The sequence below is a fragment of the Symsagittifera roscoffensis genome, chromosome 3 (assembly GCF_963678635.1).
Source record: "Symsagittifera roscoffensis chromosome 3, txSymRosc1.1, whole genome shotgun sequence".
NCBI lineage: Eukaryota > Metazoa > Xenacoelomorpha > Acoela > Convolutidae > Symsagittifera > Symsagittifera roscoffensis.
Genome location: NC_087064.1, coordinates 45,958,216 through 45,980,633, shown reverse-complemented (window position 1 = coordinate 45,980,633; position 22,418 = coordinate 45,958,216). Strand labels below are relative to the sequence as shown.

General features: G+C 36.6%; 1 protein-coding gene across 1 annotated transcript; it reads left to right on the top strand.

The window, feature by feature from the left end:
• On the top strand, positions 1-14,229 carry LOC134841399 (uncharacterized). The gene is made up of 11 exons (XM_063857363.1): positions 1-246; positions 484-879; positions 1,040-1,172; positions 4,878-5,159; positions 10,188-10,371; positions 10,697-10,980; positions 11,258-11,577; positions 11,921-12,243; positions 13,247-13,431; positions 13,583-13,717; positions 13,960-14,229. Exons 1-11 carry the CDS (start codon positions 5-7, stop codon positions 14,092-14,094), a joined length of 2,619 nt encoding a protein of 872 aa, XP_063713433.1. The 5' UTR covers positions 1-4; the 3' UTR covers positions 14,095-14,229.
• Positions 14,230-22,418: the final 8,189 nt, after the last annotated feature.

Genomic DNA, 22,418 nt, shown 5'->3' with positions numbered 1-22,418 from the left:
CCAAATGTTGGTGGGAACTGGCAGTGACGGTCAATTAAGGGTATGGAGAAGTGACCTGGGCAAAGAGATCACAGCTCTAGACGTGAGACAACAAACTCTGACTGAAGACAATCCGTCTAATGCGATTGTTTCGAAGAGTAGTAGACGAGAGGACACTCAGGATGTCTCCGTGAAGAGTGTTGCATTTTGTAAAAACCAGACGCTATTTGCTGTGCTTCTAGCTGACGGGAACATTTCAGTTGCATGGTACAAACTTTGCAAGAGAAATTTTCCCTGCTTTTCAAATGTTCATTTTCTGTGTTTTGATCTGACATTTTTTAAGTCTCAGCAAACAGGATTTTGCAATCAGCTGTTATAAATTAAACGCTTCGCAATTTCATAAATAGCCTGTAAAAGGTTTAACTATAATAAAGGTTGCATAGTTGACTAGACTTACGGTTGACATCCAAAATACTTGACTTAAACTTACATTTGTGTTTTTAGTGGCTCAACTTACAAGATACTCAAGTCTACCCGATTCCCACAGGATTTCAAAGCCATTCTTCAATTTATAGAGTGGATTGATAACTCGCTTTTAGTCGTAAGCGAAAGACGTCTCTTCATTGCATACTGTTATCCTAAAACCGCTTCACGGCCTATTTCTACGTGGCATTTCAACTCAGATGTTAAGTTCACTGTTGAGAAGATAGGCGTGGCTACAGAGAAAACGAAGAAAAAAAGCTCCTTCAGTGGTGTCCAGTATGATTTCTACTCCTCTGAGAAGCAAACTTGTCTGGGTGTTGGAATAGTACCAGTTAAAGAGAAAATTTTCTGGGTTGTGAGTGTGGGATCCGAGTATGGAAATGTGGACTTGTTCAAAGTGGAGTCTAGCCAAATTTCGTAAGCGTGCAGTTCTTCTTAGGGTTCGCTGGACTAGGATTGTTTGTCGAGCATCGATTTTTTATAGACTCTTTATCGGTCATTAAACTCCTTTAAATTTGACGCTATAACGATAATCTATGGAAGGATTATGGACGATTAATAGTTAGTTTTTGTGCAGAAGTCGCGATGCGAGTGATCATTTTGCACCTGTACACCTCGAGAGACTGTTCACTGTGCAGAGCGCCCATGAGGGACCCCTCACCCATTTAGCATTTGTGGACCGTACTCTCTTCTCAGCAGCTAAAGACAGGGTAAGTGCAAATTTCAAGCAGCTCGGAGGAGCCGGCAAACCGCCTGAAATTGATAATAGTACACTAGGTAAAATCAGCCGAGAAAAGAAACGCCGGGTTTCTTGAAGTGGCTTGATGCCCACCGCCTGAAGTTAAAAAATCCGGGAAAAGTCTTAAGTTTTAACCAGAAAACAACAACGGTACTCTGTAAATAGTTGAAAATTTAATTTTAAGTTGTCTACGCTTGCGAGTAGCAAGCGTGATAAAGTTGGAATATTGACTTCTTTCGAAAAAAAATTTTGTGAAACAGAATCACTGTATTATTTGTGCTGATATGCACAATTTCTGGAAAATTCAAAATTAGCTAATAGTTGTTATTACTGTTATTTACTGGTACTATGTTCTTTTTTCATTGCCTGTAAAATTGCTTTGACCGATTTCATTGTTTTGATTTACTCAATGACTTGAAAGGTTTCCGATTATACTATATTGGCTTAGCTGCCTCTGATTGCCTTATTTAACGGGCGAAAAAGTTTGTTGGCGTCTCTGTGTTGAGGAGACCTAAAAACTTGGAGTTTTCAAACGTTTCATAGCTTTAACATAAGCGAAGCGTAGTGTATGATTACGAAGAATTGTTTATCACCTAAGTCGCTAATAAAAGTACTCACTTGGTGGCTTTTTTGGTATATTTGAATTTAATCATATTTAAGCATAACCAATTTAATGGCATATGTTGCTGCTTTTTTTGGCTAGTGTTAGTTTCGATTTGAAAAAAAAACATGTATAATGAACATAAATGGGATATGTTGTTTTTCGTTGTTTTTTGCAACACTTTGGAAAATTTTTGCACTTTTTGCAGAAGTTTCAATTTTTCTCAAACTACTGTACCGATTTTCAAAAAATTGGTAACAATGGAAAAGCCGGCTGCTTTTCTTTGTGCCTGTATATTTCGCTAGTCTTCTTTTATGTTACCTTACTCACTGCAGCCTTCGAAAGTTTCAATAGGGAGATTTTGGCCTATTTTTTGATTTTTTTCTTTTCATTTTTGAACGCAAATATTGAACGCACAAACTTGAGATGTAGGTGTCAATCAAAAGAACAATATAGAGGGATCTCTCAAGAGGCTAATCCCTAAATTCGGCATGCCTCAAACAAGCCCATTTTTGACATATTGGTTTATTTTTGAAACTTTTTTGAGTGTTTGTGTTTAACCAAAAAAAATCAGTTAATCCGATCTTATCTGTGCAAACGGCTATGCCCTGCATTTTGAAAAACAGTATGCCCGTTTTTTGGAAAGCTTTTCTTTTTTCGAAAAACGAATTTGCTGATTCTGATGTTAATAGATCAATAAAACTGACATGGTGCTTAGACTTTCCCTGCGTTATCTGTTTTACCCTGTTACTCTTCTGTAGAAAAGCTGATATGGACTTCGGAAAAATTCGTTTTTAAGTTTTTACCCTTTTAGAAAATTTGTCACTATTATCGAAAACTTCTAGCTAAATCTGATATTAAGGGTTCCATCTAAAAAATCAGGGTGTCGAAATCTTCTATCTGAAAACCCGGGTGTAGAAATCAGAAGCTAGTTCCATGCTTATTTAGCGATTTTTTTTTGGATTTAGGAAAAGTTCGATTTTTGAATTTTCGATCGATTTATGGAACCTTTTTCACTTTTTCAAAAACTACCCAGCTTAACCTGAGATAGACTTCAATTGGAAAAGCGAATAGTATTTTTTTCTTTTAAATTTGCCTTTCATCCCATAGATAAGCAGAGAAACTCTAGGGTTAACATAAAGTCCCTTATTTTGAAAATTATGCATTTCCGTGTCCGTAAAATATGTGATTGAATTATTAGAGCTGGTAGATCCAAAATTAGTTTGGCCACTAGTTTACTTCCGAGCGACCGTAGGGCAGATGCGAGGACGTGAGACTCCTAATCAACAGGTCTGATATTCAAATCCAGAACATTTAAGTATTTTTTTGGTCGAATTTTTGCTGCATAACATTGGCAATTTGCATTTGATAAAAACTGTAGCTGCTTTATTAGTTGCTAATGTTAGAAAAATAACAAACGGTCGTAGAGCAGATGTGAGAAAATAAAACTTCTACTCTCAACAATTTTTTTTCAAGGTGTATTTTGAATCTGTCTTATTTCACTTTGATTTTCCCGTTCAAAGCTTTTTTACATTTTCCTCGCTTGTGTTTGCGAAGCGCAGCTTCGCCTCTGTATTGAACCTTAAATATTAAACTAATGTTATCGGCATAGTTACCCTTGCGCAATTTTGTTTCGATATTAATTCAACTGTGGATACTGGAAATTGTTTTCCTGGTAATGTTTATCTCAAAATTAACTTCTTCAAGACTCATGTATAGGCGGTGAGATTTTTTTCGGGATGATTTTTTTTCGCAGTTTGGCTTTTGATTTTTTTTTAATTCAGCTCATTTCCTTTGTTAAAAGGAAGACCAACTCCGTTATCGAACAGCAAAAGTGTCGTTTATCCAACAGCAGTACTTTATCGAACAGCAGAATTTTCGAAAATGGAATTTAATTTTCAGGTTTCCAAGCGAATTAAAAATTTTAGCTATTGATCCTGTTTTCTCATTGTGTTAATTTAATCAATCTGTTTTCCTGGAAGTTCGAAAATTGTTTTCTCTTTTTTGCGTTATTGGCTTTTTTTCCGACTGTCTGTTGGCTATGTTGCTGTTTTGAACGTTTTTTAAACTTGCGAACCCATGTGTATTAGTGCGAACTTTCTTTTTTTTTCCAGCCTAAGTCAGAAATATTGGTGCCACTTTTGGTGACGCCTTGACAGCTTTTTCATAGCATCTGCTTTGACATTCGAATGATGATAAGTTAACACAGTTGATGCATTTTTAATTCATCAAATGAACCGTAAAGGTGATTTGTTTCAAACAACATAACAATAATGAAAACTCGATTTCAGAATTTTTCTAACTTAATGTATCAAGCAATTTTTTGAAATGCGTAATTTATACATAATGTGGCTTTGTGCTTTGCGATTTGTTGTGGTCGTGATTGTTGTGATGCAAATTTAGTGTGGTTGCCTTCAGTTTTTTATATTCCAAATTATTATTTGCAGCATTGTGTCTATTTGTATTTGGTGCCATTTTTGCTAAATGGCATTGGCAATTTATTAGCATATGTAGCGGCTTTATTCGTGACTACTGTTTCTTGGTTGTTAAGCTTGCGTAGCTGAGTGGATAGTGCGTGAGACTCAAAATCATTTGATTGCAGTAGATCGCAGATTTGAATCCGACACGTATCCGAGTTTTTGGTAATTCGACGCTTATTTCTACTTTTTATAGATAGAGCTGCTTTTTGGTCGTGTTGTCGCAAGTGTTTGCGAAGCGCAGCTTCGCCTCTGTGTTCATTCATTTTCTGTCGACAACTTGCCTTGTATCGCAAGTGTTGCGAAGCTGTCTCGCCTCTGCGTCAAACATCGAATAAGCATAAAAGACCCATCGATTTTCAAATCAGTGATTAAGAAATGATCACCTATTTTTATCACCTAAATTTTTATGAAAAAAAAACCGTAATAAAAACGTTTCATTAACCGCAAAGACGTATGTCGGCATTGAGTTTGATATCAGCTGCCGGGCATCTAAATTTCGATATACTTTTGCAATTTAGGTTAATAAAGTACCTTAATGCTTGGATATCCTTTATACCTTAACTGACTTAATAATAAATGTGCTAAATGATTGCAGAAAGTGGCTCTTTGGGACATGAAGAAAATCAAAAACGGCAAAGGACCAGTGCAAGTGATCCAAAATGCTCATGAAGACTGGGTCACGTGTCTGGATGCCAGTGAAGAAGTAGTCGTCACTGGCTCGGCAGACAACTCAATCAGAGTTTGGAAGAGGATAAACCACCTGGTGATGAAAGAGGGCGACAAGAAAGGGAAAGAAGAAAGAGCAGTGATTGATGCTAATTGTGCTGCATACACATTGACAGGCCACAACTCGGCTATACAATACGTCAAGTATTTTGTTAGTCCAAATCTTACCCAACTAGTTTTGTTGAATTTTTATTTTAAATGTTGAAGTGTTTGATCTGACTAATATTGTAGAAATAGTACAGAATATGCGGACCTCAGCCATTGGAGTAAAGCAAATAAGATACAGAACATTGTTTTTCTTTTGCTGAAATATTTGTCGTTTATTTTTTACCTAAATGCGATTGAGTTACGTAAAACGCTGCCAAATGAGAGGTAATAATTACTAGATTAATGAAAAAATTGCAGACTTATAAAATTGTCTAGTTCAATCTCTCGTTTTTTGGTATCCGAATTACGATTATAGGGATTGAATATGATGCAACCCTGGACTCCCTTCAAACTTTTTTTAGCCGTCAGAATTGAGAAGAAAACATACAAAGCACATAGTTCCTTACCACTTCGTGGTCGATTAATTAGCCTATCAAATTTCTATCGAAAAAATTCTGTTTGTTGAAAGTTCATATCACTTCTTTACGCTCTGAAAATTTGTTTCCTTGAATCGTGAATTTTACTGGTATATGAAGATTTAAACGTCATTAATGAACTTGACTACGACGTTTTTATCTTGATTGATCCTAATTGTTCTGACTTAAGAAAGAGACGGAATATTTGAGCTCAGGGTGGTTTTTTCTCCAGCAATTTTTTTACGGAATCTTTAAAAATCATTCAACATGTATTGTTGTCTTGAGAAATTGAAAAAGATATTTGACTTCTGATCATTTTTTGCAAAGTTATGGGGGTTCAAAGTTTGACCATTTGAGACATTTAACGTGCGATCTATTTCTTGCTAATAAAGCGGAGATTTAATCCGTCTTAGAAATCGTTCGAAATTGAGTTGAAGCTTTCTATTTAGTCTATTTAGTACTTTGCTATATGCGAAATATATCACTTTGTACTTTTGTACTTTTTATAGAATGTGAAGGGTGTTTTTCAAAAATTTATATTTCAGAAATTTTTGTTTTAAAAATTTAATGCTGATTTGCATATTTGGGACCATAAACACGCGCTGCACTTCGTCGTGTTCACACGTAAACCGGCTATTAAATATGGCGCAGAAATTATTGTGAAATGTCTTGACGCAAGCTATTCGTTCCGATTTTTCAACAAAGTGACAGAATATTTGTGCTCGGGATTTTTTGTTCTCCAGACAAATTTTAATTCCAGGTTTTTTAGCTGATCTGTTTCGATTTGTGTTAAATTTTTCTAGCAAATTTTGGTTCTAAGGTTATTGGGGATTGAATTTGGGGCTACTTTGATCATAATATGTCAACGTGAGATAATAAACGCGCAATATATTTTGCCCTTTCCAATGTGTCACCAGCAAATCAAATCATTTCAAGTTGGATTGAAATCACTAAATTGCTTTTATTAATCAATTACCATACCAACTTGTATCACTCTGTACTTAACATAGCGTGTAGAAGGATAAATTAAGAGATGGTACTGAAAAAACAAACATTTTGAAATTTTTTCATGTTTCCCACAGTTTTTTCTAAGAAAAACTTTTTCATCGACGCTAAAGATCAGTTCGAACAATCAGGTTTTCATTCCTATGCAAATTGAACGCCTTACCAGTTCGACTTAGTATAGTGGCTAGGCGTTCAATTCGTGTAATTGATTCACTGCCATGGCAATGATAGATGAAGAGGACGAGCTCTCACTTGACCTCTAGCTGCAGGTCTACCACAGCTTGACCAATTCCGGCTGTAATAGTGCTACCACATGTAAATTCTAGACGCAAAAATTGACCCATAATCCACAATCGCAAAAAAAAGGACTCCGCTCAACGAAATAACTCAGTCTGGAATGTGAGGAAATAAGAGAAACGGACTACGCTTACACAGGCTGCAAAGCCTATCATAGAGCCTCTGCGAATCGCAGAAACTTACATTTATTGTTCCGACTTTCGATACGAAAGTAACGGAATATTTGTGCTCGGGGTGGGTTTTTTTTCTTCAGACAAATTTCGACTTTTTAACTAGCCATTTTTGACGGAATTTTTTTATATCCTTCAAAAGTTATTGTTGTCCTGAGCTTAAATTTGAAAAGATATTTCACCTGTGATCATTTTTCGTAAAGTTATGGGGGTTTAAAGATTGCCATTTTGGCCAATTTGGGACAATTAACGCGCGATATATTTCGCGCTATTAACGCGTAAGCGGAGAGTTAATCCGTCTTATAATCGTTCCAAATTGGTTAAAAGAAGCTTATTTGCCATAATTGATTTGTTACAAGGAACGAAATCTCTCTTTTTGTACTCTATATGGCGTGTGGGGGGATGATTTTCACAAAAAATTTCAAATTTTAGAAAAAATTTTCATTTTATTTTATTTTATTTTTTTAATGCTTTTACTGCTGCTCCATAAACCTTAAAAGGCAGTCGGAACATTCAGGGCTTCGCCCTGATACGAGCAGTCTTGTTATTATTATACGAGCTTTTTTGGTCTTACTAATTGGTTAGAAGACGCTATTTACACCACTTCCTACCCAACATAACATGATATGATGTTGATAATTGAAATCACGTGTGAATCCTTTTTTCTGAATCTTATCTGAATTTAATTCCACAGATAGTTGAATGTAACCAAATAGTTTTAATTTGGTTGAAAAATACCGATGATAATATCTAAATAGCATTAGTCAGCGCTAGGACTGTTTGCAGACATTTGCATAAATCTCCCTCATGGGCTAAATGCGATAAAAGGGTTTAATTAGTCATGGTAATTTGGTTTCAGTTGGGTTGAATCTGTTGATCCAAATCTAGAGAGAAGTTTTTAAAGCAATGAAATGACGTTGAGCTTAAGGGCACTTAAAGTACAGAGTATCGCTATCAGACTTATGTCTCTAAGTCAAAATCACATTGACTATTTTTTAATTGGAATTTAACATCAATTCGCTCAATCGAAATTTCATAGGGACATATTGCTCCTGGGAAAGTGAGGATTATAATTTAGGGAATTAGAATATCATTTGCTAGCTAAATGATTTTTCTGAAGCTTTGCACGCTATTTGTTTACAAAATAGATATGTATTAAGCCCATTATGCATTGTCGCTGAAATAAAATTTCAAGTCTGTAATGCGAATGATTTAGCCGCCGTGATTTGCAAAAAAAAATTAACTGGAGGGCATTTACATAATGGACTGCACTTCGAATGAATTATGCAGTTTTGAAACTTAATAAATAGAATACGATTGAATTCATTGAGCCAGTATGATGAGGCCAAAAAAAAATAAAGTTAGCAGTTGTTGTCCGTTTTTTGGAAACATTTTATCAAAAAAAAACTAAAATAGACTGTTTCCGAGCAAGAAGCTTGCAAAGGTCTGGCTGCGGCGTGGAATTTTATTGACTTGAAGCGGTTTTGGCTGGCGTTGGCCTTAACTTCGTTTTTTTGTGGAAAATATAACCAAAAATTGTTACTCGATTTTTCTTGACATCGGATAAACTTTGAAACTACTGCTCAAATTTGGTTGAAATGATTTTAATATGATGATGCATCACTCGATTTCATCTGATAATCATTTATGGTTCCAGATTTGAAAGTAAATAAAGAAAATACGCTTGAATACGAAATTTTTTTCTGAAATTTGATTTGTCGGTGGCCCGTATGTTAATTAATACTGAAGCTGGATTGTAAAATGTGCGTAAACAAGCTAATTGAGCCAAGCTTAGTGAAAGTTTGTCTTACAAAATGTCTAAATAGTGAAGTGTTTCAACTTTTTCTCGTCAACCCTAGTTGTTTATATTTTAGCTAATCGAAATTATGGTGGTCAGCTAACAAGCCGAAAATAATATTACCATTTCAACAAGCTGAACATAAACATTTTTATGTAACATAACAACAGATTGTCACTGGTGTTATGCATTTGTTACATAATTTTGATGTAATTTCGGCTCCAAGATATGGTATGGCGGTTTGTAAATATGGCGTCTTGCCTCATTTAAATAAATAATCAAACATTTAATTTTTCCGTTCAACAAAGCGAAGTTTTTTCAAGAGTCGATGAACGTGAATGATTTTTATTTACGTTTTTTTTTTCAGAAATAGTTCAAATTTTGTTTTTGTTTAGCTCAAATTTAATTTTTCGAGGTTTGTCTTTTGATTTGTTTTTGAGTTCAGTTCATTTGTTTTGTTAAAAGGAAGGCAAACTCCAGTATCAAACAGCAAAAATGTAAGGGTCACGAAATGCGCGTGATCGACTTCTAGTTTCGAAAAAGGATTTCAGATTCCCACATTATTTTGCCGACATAAGTATATTCCCTGTGGTTTTGAGATGCTTAAAATAGCGCTGAAACAATCGATCCTATGTCTTAGTTCCTTCGCTTTATTGGGTATGGGCGGACTAGCAAGAAGCAAATTACTGTGATTTAAAAGAGGTAATTTCCAATATCAGTTGATGTTTTATTTTCTCAACGCCTGACTATTGCATAAACGAGCCATTGCATTGAAAAAAAGATTGCAAAAAGGAACTGAATTTTTGTATTCATTATCTAATTAGCTCCATTTTATTACACAGATCTAGGTAGTTATAAATGATGGTTTTGACATCGATAAGAGCGGTATTTCGAGGATTAGGTGGCGCAAGCGGAAAATTTGGCTAGTTTATAAGCGGAAGTGAACTGATTCTTTGACTTCCAGGTCAGACAGTGGTAAGGAATGCACATGAAGCTCTCCAAGAAAAAAAGTGTAAATAGTGCGCAAAATATGGGTCAGTTTTTATCAAAAAAGTGTCAATATTGCGAAATTCAACGAGATTTACCGTGATATGCTTTCCCTTGAAATGATCAGAAAAAAAGATATATTTTTTGGTTTCTTGTAATTCATAAACACTTTTCCAGCTGTCTCTGTTCGCTAGTTTTAATTTGATTAGTGCTTTCACTTTGCACGGCTGAAGCATTTCGCATTTCGTTTCCTTAAAATGTGACAGCTGCTCTGTCGGGTTGGAAAAACAACATAACAAGCATTTTACAGATGTTTTCAGCATATGTTTGTTGATGGGTCATTCTGAAATGTTTTTTAGAACGATGCTGATTTGATTGTATCGAGTGACAGCGAAGGCGTTGTGAAGTGCTGGAGATACTCCACAGGGTCCATATTGGCGTCCAATCAATTCACTTCGCCGGCAAGTGCAAGCATATCTACGCTTGTATGTGAGGCCAGAATAAAAGCTGAGGCAGATGAGGACTCACCTGTTATGAATCTGGGTGAGTTCAAATAAGACTTAATTATTGAAAGTTTTCAGAAAGCTCCAAAAATGTTTCAAGAATATCTTATAAATGCCATATTTTCCAACAAAAACAACATCAAGCGAAGTTTCCCTAACTCGAAGTCCGCTCGAGTTATTATTTCGAAAAGCTGAGACATGTTTAGTTAAATCCATAAACAAATTCAAAAATTAATCCACTCCAGAGTAGCACGCCTATCGGCTAAACTTGACTGCCCTTGAAGTTACTAAAAATTTAAAACTGCTTTTGGTTAATCGGAACAAAAACACTGTTATCGAAGTCCGAAACATGTTTGTCTGTTCAGAGATTGCAGATTGGGCTGCTGAAGTAGAAAAGGATGAAGAAATTTCTGCTCAGAGCAAGAGAGAAATCCCGACTAAGAAAGAAGAGTCGAAAAAAGAAGTGCATTTGGTGATTGGACACGAAGATGGACACACGACTGTCGTTGACCCCATGGTCGGGGATCAGACCTCGTCTCTTGTCGGTCACTCAGAAGTGGTCAATTGTGTATGTGAACAGAGCAAGGATTCGAGCGTGTTTTCAGGCGCGAGTGATTCGAACGTGATCAAATGGGACCTGAAAGTTCAGGTATATATCATTAAATAATAACAACGAATGATAAGACTGAACAAGGTTTTATGAGCACTTCAGACTGAACAACGTTCACTGCCATTCATTTAGTTGGATTCAATATGATTATTACGAAAATCTGTTTTCAAATGTCTTCAAAGCAGAAAGAGTGTTGTGGAATCAGAAAATGAAGTTCAAATTCTAATTTGATGCTGATTATCTTTTAAATTGAAAACAAAGATTAAAAAAAGAATATTAAAAAATTCCAATTAAGGTTGAAAAAAATTTCGTATAGAGTGACAGTGCTAAAAGCGTGAATAAATGCTGTGACGTCACGATCTCCGCTATTGACTTCTACGTCGTCAGCTCACTTGCACGTGTAGTTGTGGGAGACGTGGCTGGTGAATTACAAGTAGTCGAACACTCCTCGGGGAGACGGCTCACAATGAACCATTCGGTCCACCCGAAGCACCACAAGGGGTTTGTGAGTGGGGTGAATGTGGCTGTGCACGCAAAGAGAGTGTTCGTGATGAGTGCGGGACGTGATGGCAAAGTGCACAATTGGGAGATAACGGAAGCAAACAATGGGGCCTACGGGTCCATTGCATCACTGAGGTTTGTTCTCATTTCTACTGTGAGTCTGGAATGTTGAAGAAATGTTCGAGAGGTTTTGTGAGCAATAAAATGAGACTGACTGGAAGTATACTTAAACTATAAGCGATCAACCTGCGAATTGAGTGTGTCGTTCTTTCTTCGAAAGTGTTTCTTTTTTTACAAAAATTCTTTTATTCTTTCTACTCGGGGTGGAATTAGGGGGAGATTGAGAGAATTATAGATCAACTCCATATTAAGCATCATGAATTCAGCCTTAAAAGTTGCCTAATTTAATATTTTTATTTTAATGAAGCTGAGTAAGTGTCTGAAATTTTTACGAAAACTTGATAATGTTGCGTTCTAGTTTGTTGTCGACAACTGATCTAGGATCTCCAGTGGCCAATATACGCAAAGTGTCGTCCCTTATTGACAAAAAGAACCCAATATTGTTCTGTTGCTGGGACGGTTCATTGACTGCATTAGCTCGAAGCGTCTCCAGACCAGAGAACGTAATGAATCTGTGGAGCACAGCCTCTCCATCTTTGAAAGATGAGCCCTGGCGTACTGATTGGCTGGTAGTGAAGGGGCCAAATAAGACTTTCTGGAACCTGCACTGTAGTATGGATGAACGCGATTGTTTTGTTAGCTCATCGAACGCTTTGTTCCAGACTCCGGACCGAAGAGCCGGTAAACTATGGTTGACGACTGTGCAAAGCAATGATAGTTCAATCAATCTGATCAAATTTAAATGATTAAGAGTAATGAACGTAGTGAAGACTATCATATAGGTCCTACTGATTTTTTTTCAGGTAAATCTTAAAATATTGATGCACTTAGGTATAATGCATTTTTTGAGATCAATTGAAATTCATCTGCTGAAAGTGACGTAAATAGCACTCTCCAAAAACGAACGTGCAGTTGGCGCAAAAATTCGTGAGCGTTTTCTAGTTTCGAAAGTAGAATTTGTTTCTAAAGATTTCCCAGCGGAAAAAAACTTTACCTGTTGACAGGGGCGGATCTAGGATTTTCTCGAGGGGAGGGGGGGCGGATTTTCAAAAAATTTTCCAAAATTTTGACGACCTTTTTTTTAGGTCGATCAAATTGATTTTTCGAGCTCTCCCAAAGCACTGTTTTGCCCCTATTTTGGGCACTTTTTGGAAAAACTTTCACAAAAAAATCGCGTTTTTTTGGCGCGCGCTCCCCCTCAAAGTTAATATATATTGGCGCCGAAAGAGCCTTTAAAAAAATTTTACGGTCGGTCGGCCAAAAATGGATTTCTGAAAAAGTATCAAAGGGGGGACCCTTTGGGTCGGCAGGGGGTCGAATCCCTGAGGGGGGGGGGCGTCCGCCCCCCTAAATCCGCCCCTGCCTGTTGATCCAGTTTTCTCAATTTGGGTTAATGTTATCAAAAAAGCGGCAATCATAAATTGTTCTAGAAATTCAAAGAGCTTAAAGGGCATCTATTTTTTACTTTGAAATTCAAAAGTTGAGATTTTTTCAACAGTGTTTTTTTATGTTTAATTGCGTTCATTAGTCTTTTGCAATCCTCGATTGGCTGTTCTTTTTTTTGTCAGATAAGTTAAAATTTTAAAATTAATGAATTGTTTTGAGTGTAACCGGCTTAAATCTGTTTTTTAACGCTCTGTCATCTTATTTGGCCCCAGTGTTGAAATATTTATTTTTCTTCTAGGTTACAGAATAGAAACTTGTCACGAATTCTCTTCTTCTCAGTGGACTTGTTTTGAAGTGGATGCACGAGAACAGGGCTTGTTCTACATTGGAGATGCGAATGGATTCGTCCACATGATCTGCCCGAAGGAGTACGAAAAGAGAAATAGTTCGGTGTGGAAAGTTGAACAAACAATGGCTACCAAGGTACCTGTCACGAGTAATCTTTGTTCATTGTCTCATAGTCACGTTTACTATTTCTGGTCATTGTATTTGTAGTGTGCTCTAATTTGCGTGTAAGTTTTTTTGAACTTAACGGTTGTTCGAACGTGCGGATTTGAGATAATAATTGTTGCAGGCACACGAGGGAGCAGTTAGGTGTATTTCATTGGCGCATGCCCTGCTAGTAACTGCTGGGGACGACTGCGAGATCAGAGTGTGGAGAAAAGAAGAAGTTGACAAAGATGGTACAAAAGAAAGACGTCTGATACAGGCAAGCTCCTTAATACATTTCGTGCATGTAAAAAAATGGAGAAGTTAGTAAGAATGAATTAAAATTCAGCTTACGAAAGATTTCAGTTGCTTTTAGATTTAACTTCTTGAAACAAAACTTGCAAACTTTTATTTCCGATTTAAAAAATTGATTTTTTTAAAACAAGTGTTAAATCTAACAGTATGTAAGATGGTTATTTAAGGCTGTTGTTCTAACTTGTCTTTATTTACGTTGTTTTTCAGGTTGGCCAATTTTCATGTAGTGGACCTGTCTCCTGCCTAACAGTTTCAAGAAACGAAGACACGCGTGTGAAACTGTCGAACATATCTGCTGCAGATAAACTGGGAAATGTATACTCCCTCAAGATTTATCTATAAAACATTCTTTATCTATTCATTAACTGGACATTAACTGCTATAGAAATGTTAATTTGAAATTCAAAGATTAATGCATGGTAAATTAGGCATACCTTTAATTGATGAAAGATTAATAAATAATTAATAAAAATTTACTGCACCATTTTTTTTCTAACCTTGGACTCAAATATGCATATCTGAGTGATGAGGGACACTTATTTAGGTAATAATTTTTCGCACTTACTTTTTTAGGTTATTGGCTTGAGTTTTCACGGTCGCTTTAATCAGAAAATTTTCCTCCCCCATAATTTTTTTTCTGCAAAGTGTAAGTGACATCAAAATTTTTGCTTCATTTAGTTTCAAGTTGGTTCAAGAATTGTTGGGTTACGTATATTGTATTCTCGCATATTGTTGGGTTACGCTTACGCATATTGTTGAGTTCTCGCATGTATTCTCAACTCAACTCCAGAAGCCACAAATAAACTTCAGATAGAGTTCATTGATTTGTCATATTGAAGCCTTCTCATACTTGATTTGAGCTGCAAGGTAAGCTCATCTTGTTGAATTTCTGATCAATTTAAAAAGAAGGGCAAAAAACACATGAAATCCGTCAAAAGTGCGAATAGGCGACTAAAACTTACTTCGATTGAGATAGTTCTGACTATTATTAAGGTCATGATGTTTCTTTTTTTTTTTCAGGAAAACTGAATTGATTTCTGAACTTAAATTGTTCATTTTAAAGTTCCCTTGTTAAATCAACGCTAACTCCACTATCGAACAGCAAAAGTATAAAGGTCAAGATAAATGTGATCAACTTTTAGTTCCGACGTTGGATTTTCGTTTTCAGATTCGCCAGCAGAATGAAAAGTTTGCCGATTGATAGTTTTCTTAAACCGGGTTATATTTATCAAAAAGTGTCAATCATAAGTTAGAAATTCTAAGAGTTTCAAGGACATCAGTTTGTTTTCAATTTCATAAATTTCAAATTTATCTGGAGAAACTGATTCACATGCGTGCCTTTTCTTCCTGGAGTGCGAGCCAACAATTATATATTTAACTATCGATCTAAATCCGCCGCTGACTCAGTTAAGAAAAGACTCGATTTATTTTCTGGGGGGGGGGGGGGGGGGGCAAGCATGCATTTAACAATCCTTAATCAAGATATTCTGAATTAAGTTTACGCCACCAGTCACTCTTGGCCATAAATATCGCTTAATGATCATTTTTGGTCTGTTTGACTAAAAACTTGAAAGCTGAAAACTAAAAGCTGAAAAACTATAATCTGACTAAAAACTAAAAGCTGAAATTTGCACAAACAGTTTGTCAGTCGCTCGAACTACTAAAAGGTTTGATTTTTTATTAATGTTATGTACACAAACAAGCTTTCTAGTGTAAAATTACACCTCCAGATTGTTTATTTTTGTGAAGTCTAACCCACAAGTTAAAACAAATTTGTGCAAAATTTACTGCAAGAATGTGGACAATTCTATACCTCTTAGAAAACTTCAATTTAACAATGAGAGCCATGAAGTCAAGAGAGTATAACCGGCTATAACTTTTTGTAAAATTCAGGAGCTTTTAAGTCTGACAATTATTAAATTCTTTCGATAAACTAAACTCATCTGGTTTCTCAAGCATGCGATTAGCAAGCGTTATCAAATGAAATCCAGACTTTTTTCGGGTTATCAACTAGTTTAAAAAAGTTAGTCGTATCACGTATGGGTGGGTAATTGCTGAGTGTGTTAAATTACTATTAACTATTGGTTGGGTAGTGCTATTACAGGCAGTTTTAGGGGGTATGAAATTTTTGAAAAGACTTACAAAATCATTTTTGGCTCAAAACTTGTCGTATTCGCGTGTGTTTTAATATTTTTTACTTTGTTTTTTTTTTCTATAAAAAATCAAGTACCACAAGTAATTGTCTTATGAATCGAGTGGGCTTATAATACGCAAAAAAAATGTAAAAACTGAATTTTTCTCCAATAGTATGAGTTATTGAAGTTTTTTGAACTCATTTTTAAAACTTTTAAAAAAACTGCCAAAAAATGGAATTTTTTTTTTTTGATAAAAATTTCGAAAAAAACTTTATCAGAAACGCATATTCTACATTTACTACAAAATATGCTTATTTTATAGGTTTTTGTTTAGATCCGCTCATAACCTAACAGAAACAACTGTTTTCAAGTTTTTTTGTAGACGCAAATTTTCTGCGGAATTGCTTAGTTTACTTGCATAACTACCGGCTAGCCTTGCTATTTACTGAAGTTAATTATTTCGAAGTATATATAGTTTTTCAAAGAAAGCACACTTTTATAAAAAAATTAAGAAAATAAGAGAAAAGTGCTAAAGAGTCACGTTAATTTATTTCATTATAAAACTAAATTCAAAATTTCATTACCAAATTTCAAAAAAAAACAACAACAATTGCGCTGAAACATAATACATCATGGAAAAATATAATGAGAGCCATAAAAAACAATACAGCAGTTTGGTGTTTTATCTGGATTAATTTGCAGTTAATCCGAAATAGTTTTAGTAGCTACTGGCTGGGAGTTTTTCAATCGAATTGAGTTAAATTCACGCGGCTTTGCAGCAAAAATTCAGAGTAATGTAATTATTTTTTATTCTTTTTGATGGGAAACATTGAAAATAAGAAAGATTAGGAGTTTTAGTTGCAATCGGCTGGGAGTTTTTCAATTGAACTGAAATAAACTCATGCGGTATTGTAAAAGATATTTTTCATTTTTCAATTTTTTTCAATTTAATGCTTACCAAATTGTTTTTTGTAGTTAATCTGAAATAGTTTCAAAAGCTACTGGCTGGGAGTTTTTCAATCGAATTGAGTTAAATTCACGCGGCTTTGCAGCAAAAATTTCAGAGTAATGTAATTATTTTTTATTCTTTTTGATGGGAAACATTGAAAATAAGAAAGATTAGGAGTTTTAGTTGCAATCGGCTGGGAGTTTTTCAATTGAACTGAAATAAACTCATGCGGTATTGTAAAAGATATTTTTCATTTTTCAATTTTTTTCAATTTAAGGCTTACCAAATTGTTTTTTGTAGTTGTTTGTTCTGCTTTTAAAACTTACGAATTTACCACAAAGCATCGTCTAAATTTTAAGCAAAAGATAGTTAACATGATTATAATGCTAAACGTTTTTTTTTGCAAGACCACGAAGAAATTGCAAATTTAGAGTAGTCTGAGTCAATTTATATTTTTTCAAAAACTCTGTCAGACAATTTATTTAGATGTAGGTCTCAACTTATTTAGTTGTAAAATTCTAAAACTCTACGGCGTTGAGCCAAGTCTCAATTACAGTCTCTCCTACAAAGAATTGTAAATTTAATTTTTCCTTTGGATTTTTGGTTTTTTAAAAAAATGTTAGAATTGAAATGGTCTACATTGTAGCGGCTAATTCCTTCTACCACAGCCTGGAATATCTTAGCAACCCGGAGAAGGAACAATTTCTGCCCAAAATATCGGCTATTCCGTGACTTTCCTTTAACTCGAACACCACGAACTCGCAGAAAAACCTCTCAAACCCACTATGCAGGGCATCTCTAGCAGAAAAACGTCAAGTGGTGTTGTGGCACGATATTATCAGTAATTCTATCAACAACCATCGCACAAACATTTACAGAGCTTGCACTCCAGAGGAATTGACAGAAATCCTGAAGACACTGACAAATAACGCTTGTTCCGGAGATTCTTTTCCGCTAGCAGATCTTTTTGCACTTCATCGTTGAACACATTGCCTGTGAATAGGTCTCTGTCAATTTCTGCCTCACGTTCTCCGTTTTTCTGACTTGGAAGTATCCACTTGTATTTTCGTACACGTGATTCCATCCGAAAGGATTTGTCGCTTTGTGTTCTTCTTCGTATCAGTTGTTTGGGTGTCTTGGTTTTTGTTGGTCTCGTTGGGCATGTTGTTATGCGTGTCGGTTTCCTCGATGCTGCATACAATTATTGCGGACATTTTCGATTCCGACATTTGGCTAATCGGAAGGAGATTTTCTAGTTTTATGGTGAGTGCGCTTTTTCTAGTCCTAGGAGAACGTCTAGATTCTGATGACTTTTGTTCTGGGGTGCTTTATGCCTAATCTCTTTGCGGCCGGTTTCTGTGGAGATTGCGTTTTTCTGTTCTTTTCAGAATCTGAAGATAAAGTCTCTGTCAATTTCTGCCTCACGTTCTCCGTTGCTACAAGTTGTGCATTTGAAGTTTCCTATTACTACGAGTTCTGTTAAGCCGCAGGGGATCTGCTCCAATGTTTCCGTTTTTCCCTGCTTGCGCGTGAACGCTTCATACCTGTCAAATGATACATTTCTCGGTTTTTTAAAGACACTGTTTCTCGTCTGTCCATAGATATCTAGTTGTTAGGTTTTGTATGTTCAGGTTCGAGTCAGGTTTGTTTAGCCGCCTTTGGCCTCTGTCCCTAGACACAAATAAAAATAGCTGCGATTTTTCATGTCCGCTCGTTCCCACGGTAAATCGTCTACAGTTGGTCCTAGATTGTCCAGAAGTTGACATTGATTCTCCCCTTGTATTCTTTTTTCCTAATTTCTCAGGTCTCAATCTCTAACTTGTGTTTTGGTTCTCCTTTGACTGGTAGTTTGTTACCTGGTTGCTGAGGTTTTTGTGTTGGTGTTGCTGGTCCAAGAAGGTTCTGCAGATTACTACCATCTTTGGCTATGATTACCAGAGATAACAGCTGATTGCAAATATCCCCCACGGTTAATGGTTCTACCGAGGCTTTTTGCCGAAATGGAGTAATTTCGAGAGTGTTTTTCGAAACTGCTGGCTGCGCCATGTTATACTCTCATCAGTTAGGTGAGGGTAAGCCACAGTTACGTTGGCAACATCTAACGTTGATTGAATGAAACAGGTTAAATAGCAATTTAAACTCACTTCTCTGCTTAAGTCTGGGTGACACTGACCTCGACTCATTTGAGAGACAGTCTCTTACAAGAACTAGTACATTTGTCTATACTTCTTTATTCATCATACTTCTATACGCTAATCAATAAAACCTATAAATAAAGTATGGGTTACCAATTGGTTGTTTTAGTATGGTTAATAATCATTAGTTGTATTTCTGTAAAATCGGGATGAACAAGATTTCCCTCTTTTTGAACAATTGAGTCTATCAATTTTGCTCTCTTTTCTTCGTTGTGTCGTTATATGTTTTAGCGTCTGACTTTTTTGCCTCGTTAATTGGGGCTCTATTGATGTTTTTTGTTCGATGTTGTTCTCTTTCTGGATACATTGTTGTCCTGCATGAGTTTCACGTTCTCTTTGGAACGTCATCGAGTTACCCCGGACCGGGGAGATAAATTGCAGAATATTCATTGCTGTTTCGAAATTTTTGCTAATTGGATTTTCTGTCGCTTTCGGTCTGTCGAGAATGTAAAAAGAATTTGTTGGTCTTTGTGGTGAGAGAGTGACTATGGTTTGCTGCGTATTTGGTTCTTTGGATCTTGTTTTTTCTGACTTGGAAGTATCCACTTGTATTTTCGTACACGTGGTTCCATCCGAAAGGATTTGTCGCTTTGTGTTCTTCTTCGTATCAGTTGTTTGGGTGTCTTGGTTTTTGTTGGTCTCGTTGGGCATGTTGTTATGCGTGTCGGTTTCCTCGATGCTGCATACAATTATTGCGGACATTTTCGATTCCGACATTTGGCTAATCGGAAGGAGATTTTCTAGTTTTATGGTGAGTGCGCTTTTTCTAGTCCTAGGAGAACGTCTAGATTCTGATGACTTTTGTTCTGGGGTGCTTTATGCCTAATCTCTTTGCGGCCGGTTTCTGTGGAGATTGCGTTTTTCTGTTCTTTTCAGAATCTGAAGATAAAGTCTCTGTCAATTTCTGCCTCACGTTCTCCGTTGCTACAAGTTGTGCATTTGAAGTTTCCTATTACTACGAGTTCTGTTAAGCCACTGGGGATCTGCTCCAATGTTTCCGTTTTTCCCTGCTTGCGCGTGAACGCTTCATACCTGTCAAATTATACATTTCTTGGTTTTTTAAAGACATTGTTTCTAGTCTGTTCATAGATATCTAGTTGTTAGGTTTTGTATCTTCAGGTTCGAGTCAGGTTTGCTTAGCCGCCTTTGGCATCTGTCCCTAGACACAAATAAAAATAGCTGCGATTTTTCATGTCCGCTTGTTCCCCCGGTAAATTGTCTACAGTTGGTGCTAGATTGTCCAGAAGTTGACATTGATTCTCCCCTTGTATTCTTTTTTCCTAATTTCTCAGGTCTCAATCTCTAACTTGGGTTTTGGTTCTCCGTTGACTGGTAGTTTGTTACCTGGTTGCTGAGGTTTTTGTGTTGGTATTGCTGGTCCAAGAAAGTTCTGCGGATTACTACCATCTTTGGCTATGATTACCAGAAATAACAGCTGATTGCAAATATCCCCCACGGTTAATGGTTCTACCGAGGCTTTTTGCCGCAATGGAGTAATTTCGAGAGTGTTTTTCGAAACTGCTGGCTGCGCCATGTTATACTCTCATCAGTTAGGTGAGGGTAAGCCACAGTTACGTTGGCAACATCTAACGTTGATTGAATGAAACAGGTTAAATAGCAATTTAAACTCACTTCTCTGCTTAAGTCTGGGTGACACTGACATCGACTCATTTGAGAGACAGTCTCTTACAAGAACTAGTACATTTGTCTATACTTATTTAATCATCATACTTCTATACGCTAATCACAAAAACCTATAAATAAAGTATGAGTTGCCAATTGGTTGTTTTAGTATGGTTCATAATCATTAGTTGTATTTCTGTAAAATCGGGATGAACAAGATTTCCCTCTTTTTGAACAATTGAGTCTATCAATTTTGCTCTCTTTTCTTCGTCGTGTCGTTATATGTTTTAGCGTCTGACTTTTTGTCCTCGTTAACTGGGGCTCTATTGATGTTTTTTGTTTGATGTGGTTCTCTTTCTGAATACGTTGTTGCCCTGCATGAGTTTCACGTTCTCTCTGGAACGTCATCGAGTTACCCCGGACCGGGGAGATAGATTGCAGAATATTCATTGTTGTTTCGAAATTTTTGCTAATTGGATTTTCTGTCGTTTTCGGTCTGTCGAGAATGTAAAAAGAATTTGTTGGTCTTTATGGTGAGAGAGTGTGTATGGTTTGCTGCGTATTTGGTTCTTTGGATCTTGTATTTTCTGACTTGGAAGTATCCACTTGTATTTTCGTACACGTGATTCCATCCGAAAGAATTTGTCGCTTTGTGTTCTTCTTCGTATCAGTTGTTTGGGTGTCTTGGTTTTTGCTGGTCTTGTTGGGCATGTTGTTGTGCTTGTCGGTTTCCTCGATGCTGCATACAACTATTGCGGACATTTTCAATTCCGACATTTGGCTAATCGGAATGAGATTTTCTAGTTTTATGGTGAGTGCGCTTTTTCTAGACCTAGGAGAACGTCTAGATTCTGGTGAGTTTTGTTCTGGGGTGTTTTATGTCTAATCGCTTTGCGGCCGGTTTCTGTGGAGATGGCGTTTTTCTGTTCTTTTCAGAATCTGAAGATAAGGAACTCAATTTGACTGAAGAGTACTCTGGATTACTTCTTGGGGCTCATTTTTCCTGGTAGTATGGTTTGTTGGTGTTTTCTTTGTCACTCGTTGTTCTTGGGTTTTTTTGGGCCCGTTTTGTCTTCGATACAAAAGATTCGAACAACTTTTGTGGATCCAATGCCCTGCGGTTAATCGATTGCTGAATGACTTCTCAGATAGATTTTGGGGGTGGTCGCACAGGACTGGTGGTTGTGGCGGTCTGTTTGGAGGGTCACCTGTCAGCAAGTTTGCGCTCTCCTAAGACATGAGGTTTGGCTCTTGGTTGATGTTTATAAACTACAAAATCCTTCAGCGTCGCAGGTCTTCACTTTCCGTAGACGCTTGGGTCTCGTATGAATGCAAGACCATCGTGTCTAATTACTCGCGGTTGGTTGCCGTCTGCCCTGATCCACGCGGTGTGTTGAGTAGTTAATTTTGACCCGTTTGGATAATTTTAATTTGAGCCCCAAATTTGCCTTGATTTTTCGTTTTTCGTGGAACTGGTCTCGTTTTCCGGGCTATTCAATGTCCCGTTTTTGGGTCAATAGTGTGTGCTGGACCTTTGAAGCGGTCCTGTAGGAAAACTAGTGGTGCTCTTTCGAGGTTTTGCTTTTCTTGTTCTGTGAGTGTTTTATTGGTTTGCGCCCTTTTGGCTTTTCTAGGTCATTTGTCGTGTATTATATTTTCACTTGAGAAGGCGTGCTTAAAATTTTTCAGGTCTTAGGGCTGGTTAGAAAATGGAAGCTGCGCACCCACCGGAAATTTTTTGAGGTGCGCATTCACGTTTTGATA